The sequence below is a fragment of the Dermacentor variabilis genome, chromosome 7, assembly GCF_050947875.1.
Source record: "Dermacentor variabilis isolate Ectoservices chromosome 7, ASM5094787v1, whole genome shotgun sequence".
Taxonomy (NCBI): domain Eukaryota; kingdom Metazoa; phylum Arthropoda; class Arachnida; order Ixodida; family Ixodidae; genus Dermacentor; species Dermacentor variabilis.
Window position 1 is genome coordinate 87,212,124 of NC_134574.1, and position 25,702 is coordinate 87,237,825.

The following is a 25,702-nucleotide window of genomic DNA, read 5'->3' on the forward strand; positions in this document are numbered from 1 at the left end:
GGAGAGGGGCGCCGTAAGTTCACGTTGCCACAATACATTGGCAAAGTGCACTGGCGAAGGGGCTCCACAGTTTGGCCTGGCAAATAGGTTGAAACACTGCTGACGCGATGATGATGAAGATCAAGAGTAACGCAATACTGCATTCGGAATTGCATCATGCATCTCGTGCTTGAAGGGGACACGAAAGGCAAACATTAAGTGAACGCGGACTGTTAGAATGCCGTTCCAGCAACCTCGTAGGGCCTCCTCCGAGCCTAGAAAGGACTTAGTAAAGAGAAAATCGTGTCTCAAGGGTCCGTATACCCTTAGCTCAATTCAAGTCGCCCGCCCCAAGCCAGGGGGGAGGGGGGGGGGTTGAGTGGTCACGTTGCATACGTCATCGGTGAGTCAAACGGCACCCGACAGATGGCGCTGCAGTCTCTCTCTTTTTTTTGCGCAAAATGCAAACGCGCGGCCATGGAGAAACCGAGCCAATACAGAGCGTTGGATTCGCCGCTGCAGCTCCTTTCGGTCAAGTGGAGTGTACTGCTCGGGAATCACGCGACACCACATGGATGTGGCATTCCCTGCTGCTTGCAGTTTGTGTGAGGTTCGCGAGCCAGCAAAAGCAGCGCACCACTGCGCGATAACGAAACTACTGAAACGCGAAAGCGCGGGCGGCGCAAAGTCGATCGGAAATGAAACCTTTCGACAACCTGCATCCTTGTCAAGGGTAACATCGATGAGTTCGTTTTCTAACCATCGAAGAGAACTAGGCAAGTAGCATTTTCTTTCGTCGTATAATGGAATGCAATGATCTTTTTTATTATGAGAGGTTGAGTACTAGTGATGTGAATAAAAATGAGAAGCGCCTATGTCATCGGGCCTTGACCTCAATTTCTCGATTACTGAAACTTTCTTAGCGATAATATTGACGCCTTACGCGTTCTCAAGCATTATTTTGTTACTTTAGCCTGACTTACAATATTTGGCGTTAGTGTCCCTTTGAAGAACCACGCTTTACGCATGCGACCGCGCAGGTCCTGCTATCGTTACATGTCGGTGCCGGTGAACCTGAAGGATGCGATGAAGGAAACTCACGAGCTGCTCGACCTCAGCAACCTGGTCAAGGCCCCCTCCTTCTTCGATGTGGTGCGCTACCTGATGCGGCAGTCGATGCAGGTGAGTATCGCTCGAAAGCGACTGCTGCCACGCACTTCAAAACGAGCCTGCATATTGGCCTTAACATTCCCCATATTTCCTTAAAATATAATCTTCGTGGGCGATCGAGTTATTTCTTTTTTTCAGTGAACCGCGAAAACTGGCATATAACGCCTGCGGGCGTTTCAGGTCTCACTATATAAGCTTCGCTGGGAAAAGCACATAAGGAAGGGGGGGGGGGAATGGGCGTTTTGGGCCAGTACATTTGGGGTGAAATGGCCCACTGGCTAGCGAATATTTATACCTCTTTATACCAAAGCTTCACCGAGGAGGCAATTAACCAACACTTCTAAGCTGTGACAGCGATAAACAGAGCAATATATCGAAAGCTGTGAGAAATGGGTTCATCGCTCCTATACGCTGTAAAATAATTTACACCCTAAAAAGGGAAAAAGGGTGTAAATGTGTCTATAACTTGCACCCTTGGGGTGTTATCTATATAATCGACACCCTTGAGGTGGGAGTTATAGGCACATTTACACCCATTTCACTTTTTGGGTGTAAATTATTTTACAGTGATATATATACGAGGGAGGGCTGCAGCATTCGCAATCTCTGGGACTCCGTACGTGCAGAGCTTCGAAAACATCTTTCGTCGTTGCGCAGATTGGAATGAACACCCTGTTCCGCAGCATATTCGTGTACGAGCTGGGACGCAACATGCTTTTCTGGGCACGAGGATCCTCACTGCGCAATAAGCTCAAGACGCCGTTCAATAGCGGTGAAGGACGTCACTACTTCGAGGTTACGCTCCAGGTACGTGGAATAAGAGCCACTTAGTTTATGCTTTAAGTGCTTTAGAAAAGTATATCGGTATTAGTACCGGCGCCTTTCGCAATATACGTTAAAACGTTTGCGCTACTAACAAACCAGAGAAAAAGAACAAAAAGAATGGTGTTTTATAGAATGGACGCAGCTATGTTAGAGTAGCCTAGAATACTAGATACGTGCAGGACATTCACCCTTAGCTTCAACAATGAACGGGCAGGCACTTTCATCGGTGTGAGGTAAGATCGCAATAATTGTCGTTGCATCCCTTGCAAGAGGAAGAAAGAAAAATATGTTTGTCGTACTACTGCGCTGTTACTGTGCTTTTCTTGTTTTATGTCGTATATTAAGGCTCATCTACGCGCTTAGGCGCTTAACGGTACTATATAAAGAAGTGATCAACAGTCGGTGAACATGGAAAGGAGGCTCAGGCTTGTTAAACATTATTGTTGCCCTCAAAACGAGACATATTTCGCATGTCTCGTTTTGCACTCATAATTTAGGTTTAGCAGACCCTGCCACCTTGCTCAAGAAGTCTCTTTGAACCTTAATCTGAAGCCAACGTTTCGACCCGGGTACTTCTTCGCTCACAACGAAGACAGTTCCTCTTATGGAAACTTTGGCTCTGGCGAAAACAAGTCCGCTTGTCTAAACGTTGCTTCCAGCTTAATGCCTCCGATGTAAGCCTACAAGTGTCGATCACTTCAATACTTCACCGTCCAGCGAACGCTGCAGTATTGTCTTGCACGTTATGAGGTAGAATTCGTCTTCGACCACGTAATCCGGTCTAAGCTTACAAATTCGCACGCACACACACACACACACACACACACACACACACACACACACACACACGCACACACACACACACACACACACACACACACACACGCAAAACAAGATGCCGCGACAGGTTTGATCGTTCGAGCCAATCTGAAGCGTTCTGCGAATCGCTCTGTTCCCTCACTACGAAGGCGTGGCTGGGCCTGGACAACGTGAACAGGCAGCTGAGCCTTCTGGTAAACGCGGACGCCGAGGTGCACAGACTGCTGACGGGACGCGTGCCGCCCGAAGAGCGGGTTTCGCTGCGAGATTTCGTCCTCGACCTGCTGCCCAACGTGTCCGCCGAGCAGTGGGTGCAGGCTGTGAAGGAATCTCAGCGCCAGGACGTCTTGCTCGAGGCGACGGACGACATACTCGTCCAGGGAGGCCGCAAGTTCAAGGCGGCCTTTCAGGTGAAGTGTGCCCGTGTCGTGCTTCATTCGGGGTGGCAGGCGCGGATACAGGCTTTTTTTTTTCTTTTCACGCGAAGCTTGTATTGTCTCGCTCGTGTCGGCGTCGGTGTTGCCGTACGAAAAAAAAAATAGAAATTGCCTGTCGGGCTGCGGATTCGGGTTGCCGACCTCCGGCTTGCGGGACCGCCACGCTAACCGATTCGGCCACTGTCGGTTCACCATACGCGCCTTTTAAAGTGGGGTTTCATATGCGTGACGGAGTAGACTCAGCGTAAGGCGCGAGCCAATCACAGGCGTGCTCTCCCTCAGGAGGAGGAGAGAAATGGTGTGATCGCGCAGCTCGCGCCCGCCGTCTCCCGCCAGTTCAGGCCCGGCAGACAGATGCGGATGCTGCGTTTGGTTCGCTCTGTCGAAGAGTAGACTGCGTTGAAGGAACGGCAGCGGGAATGGGCCACGCGTCGTGCGTTCGGCCGAAGGAGAGGCGGCACTTGATGAACGCCGCTGGGAACTCGTTCGAGAAAGGGCTCGTCGTCGACGTGCCCACCTCGCCGTGAGGGAGCGCGAAGCCGAGACGTTACGACAAAACAGCGGCGGATCCCGAGCTTCGCTTGCACCCCTCTTCACAGTATATAGTGGGATAATGTGTCTCATATGCACAAAAAAAAAATTGGAGGACGCTTAAGCTTCGCCTTCAAGAGTGGAACGCGACAGCGTTCCCGTCGACCCGCCAAGGGGTGTAAGACAATGGGCTACGGCGCAGCGACTACGCGCCCCGCATCGGACGCGGTGAGCGTCGAGCAACGCAGCGTTCGGCGCGACAACGAAATGTGCGCCTGAGCAAGCGACGCACGCCTGAGCCTTAGAAACAGCTCGTTTCTAAGGGAACACCGCGTTCACTAGAGGCGCTTTTGTACCGCCATCTCTATGGTACCGCTTTGAAGCATCGAACTCGTGGCTCAGTGATTCCACTTCCGGCCACCGTAGTGTACGGTCGTGTAATGTCGAGCTCCCTTGGAGCGGCGAATGCGGCCCAGCAGGGCCGCGGTAACAGGACAGATGCACAGGATTCTACGGAATATGACGTTATTTTGCCACAACTGCCATCAGGTTCGTCTGTTTTAAATACTGTTTTTCTTCACGGCAGCGTTAAAGCCAGGCCGTTTCGAGCTGAGGACTTCCGAGATACATTGGATCGTCTGGAACTGCTCCCCGTGGTAGTTGCCTTGGGGGCGTTTCAGATGAATCACGTGTGGGCGGTCACCTTCAAGACTGCGTAAGGAATGAAGAAGTTGCTCGCCGTAACTGATGTGACTGTGAAGAATCACCGCTGCCTCGTGATAGATCCGAGCACCCATACTGTCCGCCTAAGGCTCTATTGGCTGCTTTACCACATACAAGATGAAGACGTGCGCGCTGCTCTTGCACCGTACGGAAAAGTGACGGACGTTTGCAGAGAGCAATCGCGTGTACCAGGACTCGGCGATAACGGCTCCTCGACACGGACGGTTAATCTGCAGCTCAAGGGTGGTGTGACTTTGGATGACCTGCCACACCAGCTACGAGTGTGTGGCATTACGGCCCTTGTGGTGGTACCGGGGAGACCGCCGCTTTGCCTGCGGTGTCAGCGAACAGGGCACATTCGCCGAGACTGCCGCGTCCCACGGTGTAAGCTCTGTCGTCGGTTCGGACATGACGATAGCCAGTGCCCTAAAACCTACGCAAGCGTAGCAAGCCAAAGGAGCCGGGAGGACCCCACCGAGCACATCATGGACGAGGCGGACGCGGCGGAGGCTGCGGGAATCAAGGACAGACAACCTACGTCGGCAGCTGTTGAAACGTCCGAGAAGGAACTTGCGAAAAGTGCTGGAAGCGACCACAGTGACGTGGCACCCGAACGACAGGTTACCGCTACGCCAACGTGTTCCGCCAAAGACGTCTCTGACGCCACTCAAGCCTCGCCGAGTAGCGACCAAGAAGACATGGACGTCGCGAGCAGCTCGTCTGCGAAACGCCCACACACGCAAGTTTCCGAAGGCGACGAAGGGGGCAGCGGGAAGGCACAGGAGCCGCCCAGGAAAGATAGTTCGTACCGCCGTCCTTCTTTCAAGCCAAAGCCTCACATTCCGCCGGATTCCATTCCGACGGTACCGAAGGCGCCCCCGTAATAACCAGGGCGTCGCCCAGCAATGCCTGTATGCGAGGTGAGGGACGGGCTGCAGAGTACAATTGTAAAGTTCGGTCGCTTTTGCCTAGGAAAGAATTGTGCGCGTTCTGAGAAATGGCAGGATGTATGGGTTCACTTGAACTAGTATGCTTGTTTTTTCTTCTTCTAAAAAAAAAGGAAATGTCTTCAAAATCTGCAATTGCGCTACGCATTGGTACGCTCAATGTCCGAGGCCTGGGCGCGAAAAGGCGGCAGCACCAGGTCAGCCGGTTACTGCAAGAAAATGATTTAGACATAGTCGCTCAACAGGAAACAAAAATTGAAAGTGAAGAGCGCACCGACCGAATGGTTCAAACATTTAGAGCGCGGTACAGTGCGTGCGTTTCCCATGCTGTCGGCAGTTCCGGTGGGTGTGTTTTGTTGTTGCGGAAATCTTTAGAAATTGTACCGCATTCTGTATTTGTTCGTGATGAAGGTCGAATGATTGTGTGTGACTTTTCGCTCTGGGATTCGGAATGGCGGGTAATTAAATAATGAAAGAGAACGCCGTGACTTTTTTGGAAAACTTGATGTCTATTTAAAATCTGAGCGCTATATTATCTTGCTGGGAGACTTCAATTGTGTTTGTTTTTCTGACGACCGGAATAACAACTTGCTTGTACGCGATCAAAGTGCAGGTTTCTTGCTCCCAGCAACCCGAGAGCGTGAATTAGAAGATGTTGGTAGGGTGTTTTGCAGTGGAAAGCAGACTGTGTTCACGCATTTCCAACGGGGCAGTCACGCGAGATTAGATCGAGCTTATATATCAGCGAGACTGGTTCCGTTGTGTAGAAGCTATGACGTGAGGCACGTATCCTTCAGCGACCACAGTCTTGTAATGTTCTCGCTCGGCAAGAGAAAAGAAAACCGCCCCTTTAATTGGTGCTTATGGAAATTCAACGTCAAACTTCTGGACGACGCAACCTATCTCGCGTTTATAAAAGAAAGTATACGAGAGATGCTTGCTAGTGAATCCGCGGGGTTTATAGCGATCTGGGAAGAGTTTAAACAGGAATTTAAAATAACAGCCATTGAAAGAGCCTCTGTGTTATGCTACAATGAAAAAAGAAAAGAAAATGAATTGCGAAATAAGCTTAACGTATTGTTGTCGATAAAATGCCCACAGCCAGAAGAGTTGTCAACAGAGATAAGGAATATAAAAAATGAGCTTGAAATCATTGATGTCAAGAGATATAGGGGGTCAGTGATACGTGCGCGCTCAGAGCATTTGTGGCTCGGGGAAACGCCCACAAGGCGCGCTTTGGGCGAAGAGAAAAGATACGCATAGCAAAATGAAATAAAAGAAATTGAACACGGCAGCGTGCGTAGTAGCGATAGTAATACAATACAGCGTGCCTTCTTCGAACACTACAGAGAGTTGTTAAGCTGCCAAGGAGCGGTAGAAGCTGGCTTTGATAGTGAATACTTGCCTTTAATGCCGAGGCTAGATGATGACGTCAAGACAGTCCTCGAGGAACCGATTACGTTGAATGAGATCGAAACCGCAATTGATGAACTCAAACCTGGAAAGGCGCCCGGACCTGATGGCCTAGGCGCAGCTTTCTACAAGGCATTTAAGCATGAACTAGCAGTCATTTTTACACCGTATTCTAGCCGAGGCTTATAAAGGAATATACATGCCGCCTTCTTGCCGAAAAACTCATACAGTGCTGATCCCGAAATGCGATGACCCTGTAAAGCTGCTCTCAGTACGGTCGTATCGCCCCATAACTTTATCCAATGTAGATTATAAGATATTCATGAAGGTGTTAGCAAGAAGGTTGCAATCAGTGATGACATCAATAGTAGGCCCACACCAAACTTGTGGCATAAGAGGCCGCTCGATACTTAATAACATACATGTGGCAAGAAATATTCTGGAGTGTTGCGATGCCTGGGAAGGAAGAGTTGCTATGATGCAACTAGACATGGAGGAGGCCTTCGACCGTGTTGTGCACAGTGTGCTCTTTTCTATTCTAGAGCACGTGAATGTTGGAAACATCATATTAGAAGGCTTAAAAGTGTCTTACGAAGGGTGTAGCACTAACTTATTAGTGAATAAACAACTCTCTGGAAATATTAACTTATGTAGAAGCATAAAACAAGGATGCCCAGCTTCGTCACTTCTCTTCGCAATTTACTTGGAGCCTTTTTGCTTAAGTTATACACAATGAGAAAATACGCGGTTTCCGTTTAATGGGCAGTGAAGTCAAAATTCTCTCGTATGCGGATGATGTAGCCGTCTTTTGTGGGGATAAAGAAAGTGTCCGTGAAACTGTTAAACAAGCTCGAACGTATTGCAATATGTCTGGAAGCGCTGTTAACTGGGAGAAGTGCGCCGGTTTTTGGCATGGCAGCTGGGATGAGAAGCCCAATGTCTTTGAAAATTTACAGTGGACAGTCTCTCCTACAAAATATCTAGGAGCACCTTTAAACTGGTATGATGAGCCTACAGAATACTGGAGAGAAGAAGCTGAGAGAATGCGCCAGAAAACTACGAAATGGGGCGGGAAAAATTTATCCATATTTACCAGGTCAACTATTTGCAATACGTTCCTTGTTGCACGAATTTGGTATGTGTTGCAGGTGCTCGCTATGTCACGAACTAGTGCGCAGAAATTCCATAGAATTCTTGCATCGTTTGTATGGAATTAAACATGGGAACGCACAAGTCGTCTAAACTTATTTCACTCACTGAAAGCAGGAGGGCTTGCCTTAGCTCATCTTTTTCTGAGGCAGATTGTCTCAAGGTTTATTTTCTTGCGGGGCCAGCATGACCCATTTTTGCGAGCAGTGCTTCAAGTGAGACTGCAGAATGCTCTCCCCGAGTTTATTGTGTCATCGTGTGGGGTTACTGGAAGCGGCTTGTGCGGGTATCTACGCGAAGTTGTAGGTGCCTTCAAGATTCTTCGAGTACGTTTCTTTTTTGATTATCTCATTATAGTATCAAAGAAACAATTGTACAAAGACCTCCGTGACGTGATGCTTCCAGTACCTTCATATCGAGCCATTTTTTTCTGTCGGTCCGGGTAAGGATGTTTTAAAGAGAGTTAAAAAAATGCCGGTTCGGTCGTCTGTGAAAACTTTCTTTTTTGAACTCCATAGTTGCACGCTCCCAGTCAAACCCTGGCTGCAGGAAAAGGGCTTTTTTCTTTCCGGGTCAGTTGATTGCATTTTATGCCGCAAGCCAGAAACAGTAGCACATATATTCCTAGACTGTTTAGATTCAATTTTTCATTGGGACGTCCTCCAGAGAACGCTGAAAAAAAGATTTGCCCCTCACACCATATGGAATTAACTTTCTTGCGGTTAACAATGACGGGGGTGTGCCCTATGACATGTTCATGGTATTAAGCATGCATAGCATGTGGAAAACAAGAATGGCTGTCAGACATGCAGATCCTATTGTAAGATCGGTAAGAGAAAACTTCATTGAAAGCATTGCCTATATCCGAGATGTGTACCAGTCCCAGGACGAACAGCCAACATGGTATCCTGTACTTAATGACCTAGTGTCATTAAAACGTTTTTAGCAATGTCGCGTCAACAAGCTACTGGTTGGCGCTTTTAACATTTTTGTGTTGGTTTCTCTGTTTTGTGTTGTCACATTGGAAATAAAGAAAAAAAACTCGTGGCTCAGTGGTAACGTCTCCGTCTCACACTCCGGAGACCCTGGTTCGATTCCCACCCATCCCATCTTGCAAGTTGTTTTTTATTCATGAAGTGCCTGCTGGGATTTATCGCTCACGGCCAACGCCACCGACACTGACGCCGACGCCGACGACACCGGCTTTTCTGCGACACGAGCTCCTTAACGCTGTCGCGTTAAAAGACTAACCCTAAGGTTGCACAAGATTCGCGTGCACCCCTTTTCCGGGCAAGTGGGAGGGGGCTATTTTCAAAGGTGGTGGGCTCTGACTTTGACGATGATGATTGTACGGATAATAATAATATTATTATTATTATTATTATTATTATTATTAATAATAATAATAATAATAATGCCTTCCCGCGATGAACGAGTGGGCGACAATGCTTTTCGGCTGAGATTACGTTCATTCGGAGTTATGTGACGCAGCATTGCACAATGTTTTTGATAACAATTCCTCGTAGCAAACGTGACTAGCGTATTAAACTCAACTGTGGCTACTACGCTTATCGCACAAAACATGATTAGAACAGAGGTTTCCGCATGACGGCCTTCTACCTGAATACAACAAAGTGATATAATCGTGCAGCTTCAGTTAAATTTAGTCTTTGTTTCCGAATGTTTCATGGCATGCGCGTTCCTTCCTGTCACTGAGCGAGCTTGTAGCAGCGTTACTCGCGGATGGTCACAGGCATGAGTTCCGAGATCGCGCGCCGCCTGATCTCGGAGGCCATGTTTCAGGCATAAGGTTTCCTCTAAGAATGCTAGGAAAAAGCTCTGGCAGCCTTGCTGCAAGCATTGTGCTTTCATGGGAATGTACTCTTAAAGGGCCCCTCACCAGGTCTGGCCATCTTGAGATGACAGGCGCAGAGCATACAATGCGCGATAACGACCGTGCCTGTGAAGTACTACATCGCTACGCGCCGCGGAAAGATCTGAAATTTCAAACCGAACGCCGTTTTCCCTTCTCCTCGCGGCTGCCGAGCTCCAAGCCGGAGGATGACGTACACGTGCTAGTGCGCCTGCGTACGCACGTTTGTGCTGTGACGTCGCTCTTGGTGACACGTGACTTCGAGAATTATTCAAGGCAACATCTGTAATTTGTGCAATATGTTGCTTGAATAGACGAATTAAAGCTTAGAAAAATAATAAAACACACACACCGAATGTCTACGTGTTTTCGTTTTACTTTGCACCGCAGCAAGAGATGTACTTCCGTTTCGTCTGCTTGATCCCATGTCGTTCAATCGCGTGCGCAGACGCCGACACTATGTCATTTTGTACCGTGTTCCAGCGCGGGATCATGCTCTGTGATCGGCTCGTGTGTACCTCGGTGTTCGTGTAGCACTGACTTATACCGCGAGTCAGGTGTTCTCGCGCACAGCGCAGCAAAATCGCGGGCTGTGCGAAGCGAGACAACCACAACAGCTCGCGCGCGACGCCGCCAGCGGAAGTGCGTCGCGCCGCAATAAAGCAAGGAGAAAAAATTATGCAGATCCCACGCACTGTAGGAATCGATGTGAGCGAAGCTTTCTGTGCTGTTTGCTTTGATCGACGATAACTAGCGGTGATGTTGACGGCGAACGTTTAATTTACTCAACGTTTCGTCAACACGAGAGTTGTCAGTTGACGTTAAACGTCACTCTCCGTTTCTTTTGCGCAGAGGTTGGCGGCGCGCGGCCTGCAGAGCACCTCCTTCTACCTGGCCACCAACCTGGTTGCGAGCGTGGCCGGCATGCTGTCCCAGCGCGACGACATCGCCAAGAGCGAGGTGACCAAGGCGCACTTCTGCCTCCAGTTCACGCACAAGTGCCTGACGCTCACGTGGGCCTACCTGGCGTCGCGGTACGCGTCCACGCCCAGCAGCGTCAGCGTGCTCAACGCCATGCTCGCCAGCATCCAGGGGGTCGTCTCTGAGCAGCCGGACACGTTCACGTGGATGGAGGTGGCGCTGCGTTCGCTCGCTCGGTCTCTGTGGCGTTGTTAGAAGCGTAGCAATGCGCGCCATGGGTCGGCGCTCGCCGAAGTTTGCTCGACGTCACACGTATGCAATATACGCGATGCAGTGTCGAGGGACGCGGACAGAGAATCGAACAGTTGTGTTACATACGTAATAAGCGCAAATAAATACATATTTTTTATTATTTAGCAGAGGCGTTATGAAATTTCTAACGATACAAAACAAGGTGAATGTACAGGATCTTAATGTCGAAACTGCGCGGTATATAACCGGCAGAATGTAATCGCAATACATGTTTACAAGGAATGAATACATGGCAGAAATTTCCCTATAAAGATATATTAGTTTTAAATTTCAAGGACACAGTGAGTTCGTAACCGATGGATGGCACTTGGTTAACAGTACTGCTAGATAGACAATGAGTCAGTGAGGTCGGGACATTCAGCCCCCATCCGTCAAGATGTAAGTATAATAATTCGAAAACTAGCCCAGCGGCGTGAATCTGTGTTCATACCATACTCGTAGGATCGAGGCCCATGTACATGCTTTAGGTGAAGGCGTCGCGCAGGTTCGCGGCCAATTAAATACGGTGAATTTCATTTAGCATTACGCAGGAACGTGCAGCCATTCGTCTTCGCGGTTGCGGCGTCTGGCAAGCGCAATTTAAACATGGTCACATGGCCTTCACTTGTCCTGCTGTGTTGTTTTCAATTTGCCGCCGCAACCAGTATACTGTTTTTTTTTTTTCGGGCAGTTTCACTCCGGGAGAACCAATGATTAACTTTCGCCCTCTGTCTGTCGTCGAACCGGGGATCACCATAGAAGAATCGATTTGTAGTGGGAGGGAAAACGCCTGTTATAGGCGTCATTAGACAAACTGTACATTGGTAAACAAATAAAATTGGCAGACCATAGTGCAGGCATGAGCCGACGAATCTTGTATGTTTCACTGTATTTATTTACTTCGTTCATGTTTAAAAGGTAGCGCGCGAAAAACGTTGACTGATTCCACCCCTTAGTTTAAAATAGGGTGGCTCTGCTTCCTAGTTACTATACACAGGACGAAAGACACGGAACGATCGTACAAAGTGCTGTATGCCTTGAAACATGAATCAGTATCAACTTTGGTGTCCTCCTTTTAGTTGAGTTCTTGCAATTTTGTGGCATTACATGAAGTTATTATGACGTCACGTTTCCTTTGTTACCTTCCATGTGTCCTGCACATACGCTTAGGCGCATTTGTAGAATAAAACAAATTTCAACTTAAGCCAGCGTTGTTCTTGTACTCTTCAATTTGTTTTTATTTGGTTCTCGTTTTTTCTTTCTGTTTTTCGTTACCGCACAATTAGCCGCATGATGTCTCCGTACCAACCTGCCAAGTTTTGCCCTCCTCCTCAGACGCTGCGTTGACACTTGTCTGTTCTTCGCTGCTTTGGTCAATAATTTTTTATAGTTAGCGGCACGTAACTTTTTGAACAAAACTTGGGCTACGTACGTGTGTTTATCTTGCTTTCCTAAAAAAAAAAAAAAACTGTGCCAGCAGAGTTTGGAATTTCAAAATTTGTCTTTGCATTCAGTCAATGAAATGGCAGGTCCGCCCGCGACTTTGCGACGTCACCTCCTGCAGTTTGTCTATAGACCGTTTTCATGGCATCCCATGGGCACCGCCATATTGTTACGGAAGGGTGAGAGGAAGAAGATCGGAGACGCTGGCAGCGGCGTGTTATTGGTGGTCAGCCATCTTAACTATTCTGACTCATCCTGTACATATATTGTAAATATAGTTTTTTATACTCGCAACATCCCTGTAACGTATTGGTGGAGGTGCGGGTACCGCGGGTGGAAAGGGAAGTCCTCAATGGACGTCGCATCATCGTCCGCACCATGAATGACGGTGAGTAAACGGGATCAATGTCGTTGCCGCCTCCAACGTCACCTTCGCCAGCTACGTCGCTGTCACCTTCGGTTGTCTCTGTGCAACCCAAGGATCCTGGGACTTTCGGCGGGACCGATTGCGCCGACGTTGATGAGCGGGTGGCCATGTACGAACGCGTGAGTGGAATCAACAGATGGGACCCTACGCTTATGCTAGATAACCTGTTGTTCTACCTAAGAGGCACCGCAAAGGTGTGGTACGAAAACCACGAAGAGGAGCTAACCAGCTGGGTCCAATGCAAAGAGAAATTGACAGTTTGGCAAACCAGCCGGCCGTAAAATTGCCTCAAAGCAGGAACTGGCCTACCGTGCCCAATCGCCCGCGGAGTCCTATGTCTCATACATCCAGGACGTGCTGGCGCTTTGTCGTAAAGCCGATCACGACATGACAGAAGCTGAGAAGGTTGGGCACGTGCTTAAGGGCATTGCTGATGACGCGTTTAATATGCTCATGTGCAAAAGCTGCTCTACAGTTGATGCAATCATTAAAGAGTGCCGACAATTCGAGCAGGCCAAAAGCCGACGCGTCTTGCAACCATTCGCCAGACTTCCCAATACTGCCGCAACGTCGACGTGTGAAGATCAACCCGCACAGCAGCATGCGTCGCGATCAGAGGACGTGGTGCGAATCGTTAGACGTGAACTGTATGCGATGGAGCCCGCAGCTTTCTGTTCGCGTAGCCCTGATGCTACCACATTTTCAATTCCCCTCGTACAAGCCATCGTTCGCCAGGAACTTGAAAACATTGGTTTAGAGTCTGTGTGTGCTTTCGCCAATCCCAGAGCTAACGAACGCCCTTCTGCTAGTTTTGCTCCACCCCGACGCTTCTCTCCACGTTATCGCAACCCGACTGAGTGGAGAACTGCGGACAACCAGCCGATATGTTTCACCTGTTGCCGCATTGGTCATGTCACCCGATACTATCGCAACTCGTGGCCCTCAACCCCTCGCACGCCGACCAACCTGAGCCGTTTTGATGGAAATACCCGCAATGTTTCGCCCACCGCCGAATCTAACAGCGCCGCCAACTCTTCTCGGAACACGTGGTACAGCCGCTCGCCATCGCCGCGCGGACACCGGTCTCGTTCACCGCAAACACGTGGTGATTATCACGTGGTGATGTGTCCATTGCTTGCCTCAGCTGCCTCCACTGCCTCCGTGTTTACAATGAATGTGCATGACGTTCCGGTGGGGCTCAGCACAACTCTGTTTTGGCGGATGTCGTAGACGGTGATGGGTGGACGACACGAAGCTTTGACCACAGCTTCACAGGACATGTAAGCGCATTCGGAGCTCAATACGCCTTGCCCAAACGGCGCGAGCAGCGTATATGGTGCTTGTTCAACAAGCGGGGCTAGAAATACATTCCAAGCTGTCCAGGCTTCCCACTTATGAATTAAACCAGGATCAGTGTGTTTTGTTCTTCGTTTTTTATTTGGCAAACGCTTTGAAGCAGTGGCTTGTCATGTTTCTGCCTCAGTAAGGTTCCTCAGTGCGGTCAGTATCTGACCGCTTTCTGCCTATAGCGCTCGGAGGGCGTGCTCGGTTGCGACATATTTGTTCTTTCTGCGCAGAAGAGCTTGGGACGCAGATGTTCTGTACTTTGTAATATTGTGTAGCATAAATTAAATCCTGTGGTGTGACGTCCCAAAACCACGATATGATTATGAGACACGCCGTAGTGGCGGGGGAGGGGGTGCGTCCGGATTAATGTTGACCACCTGGGGTTCTTTAACGTGCCCTCAATGCACGGGACGTGGACATTTTTTTTTTTGCGTTTCACCTCCATTGAAATGCGGCCGCCGCGGCAGGGATTTGATTGCGCGACCAATTCATCAATATGCCAGTGACTGTTTTCCAACGACTTCACACGTCTCCCCTCTACCGTTCCACGTTTTGTAGCATGAATGGAGCACAGTGGGTTAGCGACCACCCAGTTGCATTGGTGAATGCGGATTGCACAGCAGCAAGGCAGAAGCGGTAATGGCTTTGTATTCGTGGGCTTTCGCTGAGGCAGCGCGCGGCGCGCCGCCGAAAGCGCCATCTCGTTCCTCTAGAACAAACTGCTCCGCGAAAAGGGTCTATACGGCAGCGATCAGGCTGCGGTCTCTGCTCGGTGCGAACAAGCGTGTTTCCCAGTGTTATTTGGGAACCACAGTTCTCCGAACGTGTTCCATACACTGACTGATGTTGATCGTATAAGATACGTTATTATATCTAAAATCAAACATGTATTTAACTTGCGCTTCCTTTCCTTTCACTTCATTGTCTGTGGCTTCCTATGCTTGTGAGTCACAAGCATAGGAACAAGCACAGCACAAGCATATATATATATATATATATATATATATATATATATATATATATATATATATATATTGACACAACTATATTTGGCACAACCATAATGCAGCGGGTATGCGCCAGCGGGGACGACGCTGAAGTAGCGCGGGTTTTTAGGTGAAGCGGGGAAACGAAGAAGGCGTTGTTGTTTTTCCCTTGGGCGAATGATAAAGTGCATTTCTTGGCGGTGCTGCTCCACATACTCGTCGATCCCACGTCGTTACACTGGTGGAGGTGCTGGGTATTCTTCATGCTTGGCACCCCTTCGCGGAACCGACGATCGAGCCCGGAATAACCATCGAGCATCGAAACACCGGCCCACCGGTTCAGCCGTCGCCTGCTAGGCTTAGCAAGCCCGAGTTCAGTCCCCTGCAAGAAACTTCGAGCTCCATCGCAAGTAACACTACAGAATCCTATGGTCCCGGAGAGCTTTCATAGTGATGCCTTTGAAGACGTCGAAGATTGGCTAGGCCAGTCCGAGTGCGTCACCCAGTACAACCATACGACCAGCTCGGCCGACAAACTCTCGTGTGTCTATTTCTATTTGAAGGACAATGCTCGTACGTGGTACGTAAACCGGGAGAGGAGCTTTGCCACGTGGGACGACTTCCGCGCGCAGCTGCTGGATACCTTTTCAAGCATCGACAGGAGAGAAAACGCTCAGCGTCTCCTTGAAATTCGTGTTCAAAAGCCCAATGAGAGTGTTACTATGTTCTCGGAAGACGTGGCCCGTCTTTTCCCTAGGGCAGACCCAGACATGCCAGAGGAAAGAAAGCTGCGATATCTCTTGCGAGGAGTTAAGGAGCAACCGTTTGCCGGCCTTGTGAGAAATCCACCGACAACAGTGGCACAGTTCACAAAAGAGGCTACAGCCATTGAACGGGCTCTGCAACAACGATGCTGCCAGCATGACATGAGCAACTCGGCGGCGAACACTTCCGTACTGGCTGCGAGTAACGACATGTCTCTGCGTGAAGTTGTCCGAGAGGTGGTGCGAGAAGAGCTTCGGCAGCTCTGCTTTGTGGTTGCGCCTACGGAACCGACGCCAGCGTTATCTTTTGTTGCTGATGTGGCCCGGGAGGAAGTCCGGCAAGCTTTTTCAGCACCAGACTGTGGGAACGTTCCGCGGCGCCTCACGTATGCGTAGGCTGTTCGCCGTCCAATCAACGCAACTTCAACGCCGTTGACACCCATAACTAGAACACCACCTACGCCACAAACAGAGCCGATATCGTCACCCTCGTCGTCTCTACCGACCCCGCCGATCATGCCAGCACAAACAATGCCATATTTTCGACATGCGCACGACACTCCTTGGCTCCATGGAGAGTTACCGCCATCAACATCCAAGCTTTCCTGCCAACTGTGCTTATTCTCCGTACGACGGTCGACGCGCTTACAACGACACTCCTGTGAACAGTCAGCCACAAAATACGACGACACCCCGACCACGTTCTCCTTCTCCATCTCCTGCGCGCTACAATTCGCCGACTCGTCGCAGTTTTGCCGACGTCACAAGGGGCAGATCCCCTAGCCCTCGACGGAGAAACTAGCCGCAGCGACCTCCGGGGGTGAGGTTGCCGATACTCTAACTTCTCCACATCCCCCGTTATCGACGAACGACGACGTGAAGACTACGATGACGAGAAAACGCCCAGTACGACGACGAATACGACGAATACGACGGATACAAGTACGAAAGACGTAACTGACATCGTCAGTGCCGAGCTCATCGTTTGCATTGACGGCCACGAAGTAGCCGCTCTGGTTGACACTGGCTCCCATTTTTCAATCATAAGCTTACAGGTCGCCGACAAACTAAGGAAGGTGAAGACACCATGGCACGGGCCCAACATGAGAACCGCCGGAGGTCAGTTGACGACACCTGTGGGGAAATGCATGGCCCGACTCTTAATCGCCGGTTCAACCTTCGTCGCCACCCTCGTCATCCTTACTGAGTGTTGTAAAGAACTTATATTGGGCATGAATTTACTACGTGAGTACGGTGCCGTGATTAACATCGGTGACAGAAGCGTCACATTTGCCACGAGCTCGGATACTGTCACCCATGAGAAGCAATAACAACCTCTCTTACGTATTGCCGCGGACGACGTCATACTTTTGCCGCGGAGTTGCTCTCTCGTACAGTTGCACTGTGACAGCCTGCAGAATGGGACTGGAGTAGCTGAACACATTAGTGCGCTAGCACTGAACTGCGGTGTCTCCATTGCCAGAGCACTTATCAATGTAATCGACGGAAGCGCCGAACTCTTGCTGACGAATTTTAGTAAGGAGCGCCGACACATCGTTAGAGGCACTGCTGTCGCCTGTTTCGACGAAGTGACACAAATACAAGACTGCCACTTAGCGCAGGAGTCGGCCTCTACAATCCACACAGCTGCGCCTATTGTAGACGTTAATCCGACGTTAACGGCCGTTGAGCGGAACCGTCTTCTTGAGCTCATCAATCAGTACCAGGGCTGTTTCTCCTCTGCGTCAAGAGTTGGTCAAACGCCACTTACCAAACACCGCATCATTACTGATGTCGACGCCAGACCCATCCGACAAAACCCTTATCGTGTGGCCCCAAAGGAACGCGAAGCAATACAAAAACAAGTGAAGACGATGCTGGAAGATGGCGTTATTCGACCATTTAATAGTCCTTGGGCGTCACCTGTAGTTTTGACAATCGGAAGCTCAATCAGGTCACAAAGAAGGACGTTTATCCACTGCCACGTATTGATGATTCCTTGGATAGGTTGCGAAACTCGTGCTACTTTTCCTCAATGGACCTGAAAAGCGGTTATTGGCAGATCGAAGTGGATGAGAGAGACCGTGAGAAAACAGCCTTGGTGACGCCTGACGGACTTTATGAATTTCAGGTACTTCCTTTCGGTTTGTGTTCGGCGCCAGCAACATTTCAGCGTCTAGTGGACACTGTGCTCTCCGGACTCAAATGGCAAACATGCCTGGTGTACTTGGATGACGTGATTGTCTTTTCCGCAACGTTCGACGAACACTTACGAAGGCTGAAAACTGTTTTTGAAGCGATACGCTTTGCCGGTTTCGCTTTGAAGCCTGAGAAGTGCCATTTCGGTTTTCACGAGCTCCAGTTCCTCGGTCACGTCGTCAGTAGCCAAGGAGTCCGACCTGATCCGGGTAAAATTACCGCCGTCGCTAATTTCCCGATTCCATCAGACAAAAAGGCCGTGCGACGTTTTCTGTGACTCTGTGCATATTATCGGCGATTTATTGCGAATTTCTCGCGCATCGCATGGCTGTTAACACAGCTCACCCGAGAAGATATGGCTTTTATTTGGGGCGAAGACCAGCAGCGGGCATTTCACGAGCTCCGGCAACGCATGCAGTCGCCTCCCGTATTAGCACACTTCGATGAGGAAGCCCCGACGATATTGCATACAGACGCTAGTAATGACGGTCTAGGGGCGGTGCTAGTACAATGGCAGGGCGACAGCGAAAAAGTTATTGCTTACGCCAGTAGGACACATCCTGAGCCGAGGCTAACTACTCCACTGCTGAAAAAGAATGCCTCGCAATGGTATGGGCAGTTCTGAAATTTCGTCCGTATTTGTATGGTCGGTCTTTCACCATCGTTAGCGATCACCATTCCCCTGCTGGCTCATTAATTTGAAAGATCCTTCGGCTCGCACGCTGGAGTCTTCGACACCAAGAGTTCGACAATGTGATTGCGTACAAGTCGGGAAAACGGCACGCAGACGCCGACTGCCTTTCTCGGTCTCCTGTTGAGCCGGCAGCACAAGACGATGATGACACGGTCTTTCTGGGACTCGAGGATACTGCCGATCTTTCACGCCAGCAACGGGATGACACTGAATTGCTGCCGCTTATTGATTACCTCGAAGGACGAACCAACAGTGTGCCGAGGCTCTTTGCAAGCGGGCTGGCATTGTACTGCTTGCGTCGCAACGTCCTCTATAAAAAGAACTCGCCTAGCGGCAGCAACTACTTACTTGTTGTTCCATCATCGCTTCGACGTGAAATCTTACACGCCTGCCACAACGAGCCGACTGCTGGGCACTTGGTCTACACTCGCACATTGGCACGGATTCGGCAGAATTACTACCGGCCGATACTTACTGCGGTCGTTAAACGTTACGTTCAGACATGTCTGGATTGCCAACGTCGCAAATCGCCATCCGTCAAACCAGCCGGCTTACTGCACCCTGTTTACGTGCCGGCCACACCATTTGCACAAGTAGGCATGCACTTCCTGGGCCCCTTCCCACCGTCTACTACTGGTAATAGGTGGATAATCGTAGCCACAGATTATCTCACTAGATATGCCGAGACAGGTGCTCTACAACGGGCAATAGCACATAAAGTGGCACGTTTTTTTTCTGGAACCCATCGTTTTTAGGCATGGTGCTCCCGCAGTAGTCGTCACGGACAGAGGTACTGCGTTCATGGCCCAGTTTTTAGATATCGTTCTACGTCTAAGTGGTACCGCACACTGGAAGACAACGGCGTATCACCCTCACATAAACGGACTGACAGAACGACTCAATAGGACACTGGCTGATATGATAAGCATGTACGTAGATGTAGAGCATAAGAACTGGGACGAGGTTTTACCTTATGTCACCTTCGCGGACAATACGACTCGTTAAGAGACCACTCGCAAGGCACCCTTCAGTCTCGCATACGGCCGTGAGGTTACAACATTAGACGCAATGAATTTGACAACGAGACGGGTGCTGAAGAGATAACACACCGAGCAGAGGCAGCTAGGCAGCTTGCGCGTCTGCGAATCCACGAACAACAGGACTGTGACGCCAGACGCTACAATCTTCGGCACAGAGCCGTAACATACAACATCGGCGACAAAGTGTGGGTCTGGACACTTATTCGACAGCGTGGGCTCTTTGAAAAGCTCTTGCGCAAGTACTTCGGGCCCTACATAGTTCTCCGACGCCTCAGTGACGTCAACTACGAAGTCATTCCAGACAGCTCTCACTGTTCAAAGCGCCGACGGTATTCACCCGAGGTCGTTCACGTGCTTCGTATGAAGCCGTACTATGAGGACTGACAAGACTGCGCAGTTCTTTACCCCTGCTTTCCAAGCCTCTATCATCGGGACGATGATCTTTTCTAAAGGGGGAGCAAATCACACAACTATATTTGGCACAACCATAATGCAGCGGGTATGCGCCAGTGGGGACGACGCTGAAGTAGCGCGGGTTTTTAGGTGAAGCGGGGAAACGAAGAAGACGTTGTTGTTTTCCCTTGGACGACTGATAAAGTGCATTTCTTGGCGGTGCTGCTCCGCATACTTGTCGATCCCACGTCGTTACAATATATATATATATATATATATATATATATATATATATATATATATATATATATATATATATATATATATATATATATATATATATATGCACGAGGTGACTCCTGTCACTTATGAGATAACTTCCATGGCATCCACTCCCCCCCATCGACGGCCACACCACGAAATGACAGCGTACATGTCTCCCGCCTCAAGCGTTGCAACTGTGATAACCAGTTTTGACCACAATCAGCACCGCGACGGTGCTTCACCGGCCGGGGATAATGCCACGAACAGTGGCGAAGACAAAGAAGTTGTAGTAGGGCTGGATCAGAGTCTCTCCTGTCGGACTTCAAAGACCTGCTAAAACCTGTGTTGCTCTATGCAGTCTTGACTAGCAAAGTGCTAGCCCTTTACTAGAGTAAATACTCCCCGTAATAATATGTATATCGTTGACAATACGTGATTGTCATGCTGCACACGAAATGCGACATTAACAGCCACCTGACTAAGCGTCCGGCACCACAGTATGCGTTCACCACACAACGGCATTGGAGAAAAAAAAAAGCAATGTAATGCAAGAAGGTTGGCAAACAACTTTTAAGAACAATTTAACGCTCTACACACTGCAGAGAAAAGCGGCCGGAACGTCAGAAAAATATCCTGCAAAAAACAATGTATGTTTTTCCCTTTTGTGTATATATATATATATATATATCACATTTCGCTATGACTGTGTGAGGGAGAATAGAGCTGTGCACGGGGGCTCGCGCCGGCCCGAAAGCCCGGGCTCGGGCCGGGCTCGGGCCATTTGGAGGTTCCCTTACTCGGGCTTGGGCCGGGCCCGGGCCAGGCTTTCTACGTCTCGGACGGTTTGGTCGGGCTCGCCGATCTCGACTGCGTACCTTATGCGAAAGTATGCTTGTCCTCTCGCATGTATAGGTACAGCAGGAAGTGCAATGTATTTATTCATCAAAAATGGAATCTACAGGGACGGGAGAAAAGTACAAACGCTAAGAAAAGGCAAACGAAAGGTAGCGGAGGCTCGGAATGCGTTTTCGGTTCTACCAAGTACCGACGCTGTGGAAAAGCCGCCGCTTGCAGGCGCCTCCCAGTAAAAAGGCTGAGAAGGGAAGCGTTTGGGAAGCGAAAATAAGTCTGTGTACGGCGCACGCGGGGTCGCCTTGCCACACATACAAATTAGCGAAGCGGTGGCGTATAGGGGGCTTTTCGAATGGGCAGTGGTATTGCTTGAAGACTGGTCGTTGACCGAAGTCGACAGGAAGCACACGTTGCTGTGAAGCAATGAAGCAGTGAGCGAAACTTCAGCGCTGCCGGATTCATAATGCAGGAGCGCCGCACTTGCCTTAACCCTTCATCAATGGACAACTTGTTGTTTTTGCGCAATAGCTTAGACTAACAATTCTGTGCGCGCGCTGCATCTGTATACACGATTTTGTCATATGGAATGCAAGAGTTCAACATTATAAAGTCATTTAAATAAACTGATTTTCCGGATAGTCTTTCTTTTTGTGTCGGCGTCGCCTTATTGCAGGTCGGCCCGGGCCCGGGCCTTAACCCGGCCTAATGCCGAGCCGGGCCGGGCCGGGCGAACTCAGGCTTCTTTCGCCTCGGGCCGGACCGGGCCGCCTGTGGTAGTGCAGGGCCCGGGCCGGGCGCGGGTTCAGAATTGCGGCCCGTGCACAGCTCTTAGGGAGAATATGAGTGTCACTGCGGTGCATGGATCATCCCGCTGTAGTGCTGAGCGTGCCTCTCGCGGCGGGGTCGTGCAGAAAGTCGCCCGAAACAAGACCGCGGACATGCTCTACCGGACGACGCTGCGCGTGGTCGCTGGCAGCGGCTTCAACGTGTCGCGCATCAAGTACCCGGAGGACCTGCCGCCGTTCGCCGCGGACGACAGCTTCCTCAAGGTGCTGGTGGGCGCCCTCCGGCTCCAGTACACCGTCATGAGCGCGAGCCCACCCACGCGTCTCGAGATGCTCATCTCGGACCTCGAGTTCGGCGCCACCGTGAAGTACGTCCCGGAGAAGCAGTACATTGTCCTGCCCACGCTGTACCAGGTATGGCCGCAAGTAGCCACGTCAAGGGGTGTAGATCGCCATCGCTAATGAACACTGGGGCCTGACGTGCCAAAAGCTGTACGATCTATGAGACACGCCGTAGTGGGACACTATACGGATTAATTTTTACCGCCTGGGATTATTCTTTAACGTGCCCCCTATGCGCGAGCGTTTTTTTTTTTTTTTGTGGTTTACACTCTGCCGTCGCCGGAATGCGGCCGTCAGAGCCGGGACCATAGCCACGACCTCGTGCTTAGCAGCGCAACACCTTAGATACTGAGCTACAGAAATAGGTATCGTCATCACTATTGTTCAGCTTGATTTGTGCCGAAGGATTTGCTCTTACCATCCTTGCTAAAATGTGGTGCCACCCTGGAAAACATGCGGTCGCGTAAGGTCGACAGCGTGTTTTCTGCTGCCTTGGTTTAAAGCAGCGCTGACACTTTCCGATTCAATTCGATTCAATTCACGTTATTTCATGTTCTAACAACATGAGGGTGTGAGAAAAAAACGTTGTCACATGGGCAGCTTGACGCACTCCGTACATAACGGGCACTTTTTCCCCTAGAGTTTCCCTATCGCAGTTACGGAAACTCTACCACCCTCCTCTCGCGCTTACGAGGGGGGCACTTAGCAAGTGAAAGAACACGCTAGCGATATTTTGATTTATTACGAGACTTCGGTTTCGACACGCCGATGTTATCATGACGTCGTGACACAGAGAAATGTTTGCTGACGTCACGTAGCGATGAGGCTACAGATGTGATGACATTGATCTCAGCTATCGCGGGAGCGGAGGAAGCCAATCCATCATGACGTCGCGTCGCAGCCACCTTCTGGGTACCGAAACCAAAACTGTTTCGCGGAAACATGTGATATATTAAATTATATTAGGGCACTTTTGCGCTTACTAGTATATTTAAAGGCGAAGCTTTGCGAACCTCGGTGGGTATCGTGACCGTGGGAGCTGCGGCCTAACTGTTCCCTTGCCAAATAGGTCAGCCAATCACAGCGAAGCACGTGCGCCGCTGGGTTCCTTGCAGCACCACTAGATGGCGCTGGCCTTCGCACAGAAAAAAAAGCAATAACAGTAAAGGAGAAGAGAAATGCAACCATAATGGAAGCACAGAGCGCTATGCGAATACAACAGGTACGAGGTGCTCCGGGATATGTGGAAAGTTGTAATGGTTCCAGGACTTAACTTTTGGAAATGCGGTTGTTTGCTTGAAATCAGGGGTACAATCGGGACTCGACGGCAACTAAAGGTCAGTGAGACGCCTTGCATTGGGCGCTCACGGGAAGACTACAAATGAAGCTGTGCAGGGTGATATAGGCTGGAAAAGTTTTGAAGTCGGGGAAGCTCAAAGTAAAAGTGATTATGAAGGACGACTGAGGAATATGGAAGAATGTAAATGGGCCAGTAGAGTGTTGAGGTATTTGTACAGGAAAAACATTGATTCACAGTGGAGGAAAAGGAACTAGGAAGCTTACCAGAAAGTATGCGGCCCGTAGGGTAAGCAACACAGCAACAAAGAACGTCAAGCGGAAAGTCAGAGCGGCTGAAATAATCTCATGCGTAGCGGCAATGGAAAAGAAACCTGCCATGAGTAACTACTTAAGTGGAAAAACGAAATCGGGAAAGGAAAAATTTATGATAATGCAAAGGGAAGCTCATTACATTTTGAAGCGAGATCAGGACGCCTTAGAACACGCACCTATAAAGCAAGATAAGACGGAAGAAGCATGTGCTTGCTGCGGTAAAGCTAGGGAAACAATGGAGGATGTTGTATTAGAATGTGAAGATATCTGCCCAGCGGTCGAAAGAAAGCGTAGTTCAGACTTCTCAAACAGATTCAGCAACAACAGAGAAGCCCGAGAGATCAAAATTTACCATAGAAATATTTTATTGCAACAAAGCAGAAGAAAAGTTCCCTAATAACACGGCAGTAGGACCCGATGAAATCCCAGTACAGGTAATAAAAAACCTCGGTCCAAAGAGCGAGGCACCGCTGACTAATGCCATAGAGCAAGTGATTAGAACGAAGAACATTCCGGGTGGGTGGCGTGAAACCAAGATGATTCTCATCTACAAATGCAAAGGGGATAACCACAAGACGAGCTCGTACAGGTCAGTTACAGTAACGTAGGTGATACGCTGGTATATAGAATAGCTTATGGTTGGTAGAATGGCAATGGTAATGACAATGACAATGGAATGGTAGAATGGCAATGCAAGCCATAAAATTGGAAATGTCGTCGTGGCTGGGGAAAAATTATGAACTGGGAGTACTACAGAATGGGTTCAGCTCAGGCAGACGCTTAGAGGACAATATGTTTGTACTCAGTTCACAGAGATTTCATTAGCTCAGAATATACCTTTATAGATACCATTTCTGGATATTAAAGGAGCCTATGACAACACAGACAGGGAATTGTGATGGGATGTTATTAAGCGCCAAGGCTTAGAGGACGATTTCGCGGAGCTGCCGAAGGACATGTATAGAGGCAAACGAGTACAAGTTGTATGGGAAGGTCGAAAAGGCAATAAATTAGTGGGAATTCACCAAGGATTGAAGCAAGGATGTCCTCTGTCCCCATTGTTTATGCTTCATATTAAGGGCATAGAAAGACGACTGGAAAACAGTGAATTAGGGTCTGATGTATCCTACATGCGTAATGAACAAGCGATGCAACAGAAGCTCTCTGGTCAGATGTATGCGGACGACGAAGTGCTACTCGCGGACAATAAAAGAGATTTACAGACAATTGCGAATACATGTGGCTACGCAGCGACAAATCTAGGCCTTAAGTGTAACACAGAGGAATGGGAAATTATGAACTTCAATGAAGCGATGAGTAATTACGTGGTGTCAACTGCAAATCATGCGCATAGTCAAGCAATATAAAAACCTCGGCATATGCCTAAACGAACGAAAGTCCTACTCAAGCACCCACCAAGAAAATCTGAAAATAAAGGGGCAGCGGATGCTGCAATAATGAAACAGAGCACTTTGGG

The 25,702-nt window shown here is 49.4% G+C and overlaps 1 protein-coding gene across 1 annotated transcript; it reads left to right on the top strand.

The window, feature by feature from the left end:
- The first annotated feature begins 551 nt into the window (after positions 1 to 551).
- LOC142588730 (uncharacterized) lies at positions 552 to 22,734 on the top strand. Its single transcript, XM_075700546.1, has 5 exons — positions 552 to 1,161; positions 1,807 to 1,956; positions 2,943 to 3,203; positions 10,719 to 11,000; positions 22,399 to 22,734. Exons 1-5 carry the CDS (start codon positions 1,006 to 1,008, stop codon positions 22,732 to 22,734), a joined length of 1,185 nt encoding a protein of 394 aa, XP_075556661.1. The 5' UTR covers positions 552 to 1,005.
- The last annotated feature ends 2,968 nt before the right edge of the window (positions 22,735 to 25,702 follow it).

Bases quoted from the DNA above. Each gene is read 5' to 3' on its own strand.
- LOC142588730 (XM_075700546.1), top strand. From the start codon at position 1,006: ATGCGACCGCGCAGGTCCTGCTATCGTTACATGTCGGTGCCGGTGAAC. The intron at 1,957-2,942 runs GTACGTGGAATA...CTCACTACGAAG, and splicing joins ACTTCGAGGTTACGCTCCAG to GCGTGGCTGGGCCTGGACAA. The intron at 3,204-10,718 runs GTGAAGTGTGCC...TCTTTTGCGCAG, and splicing joins AGTTCAAGGCGGCCTTTCAG to AGGTTGGCGGCGCGCGGCCT.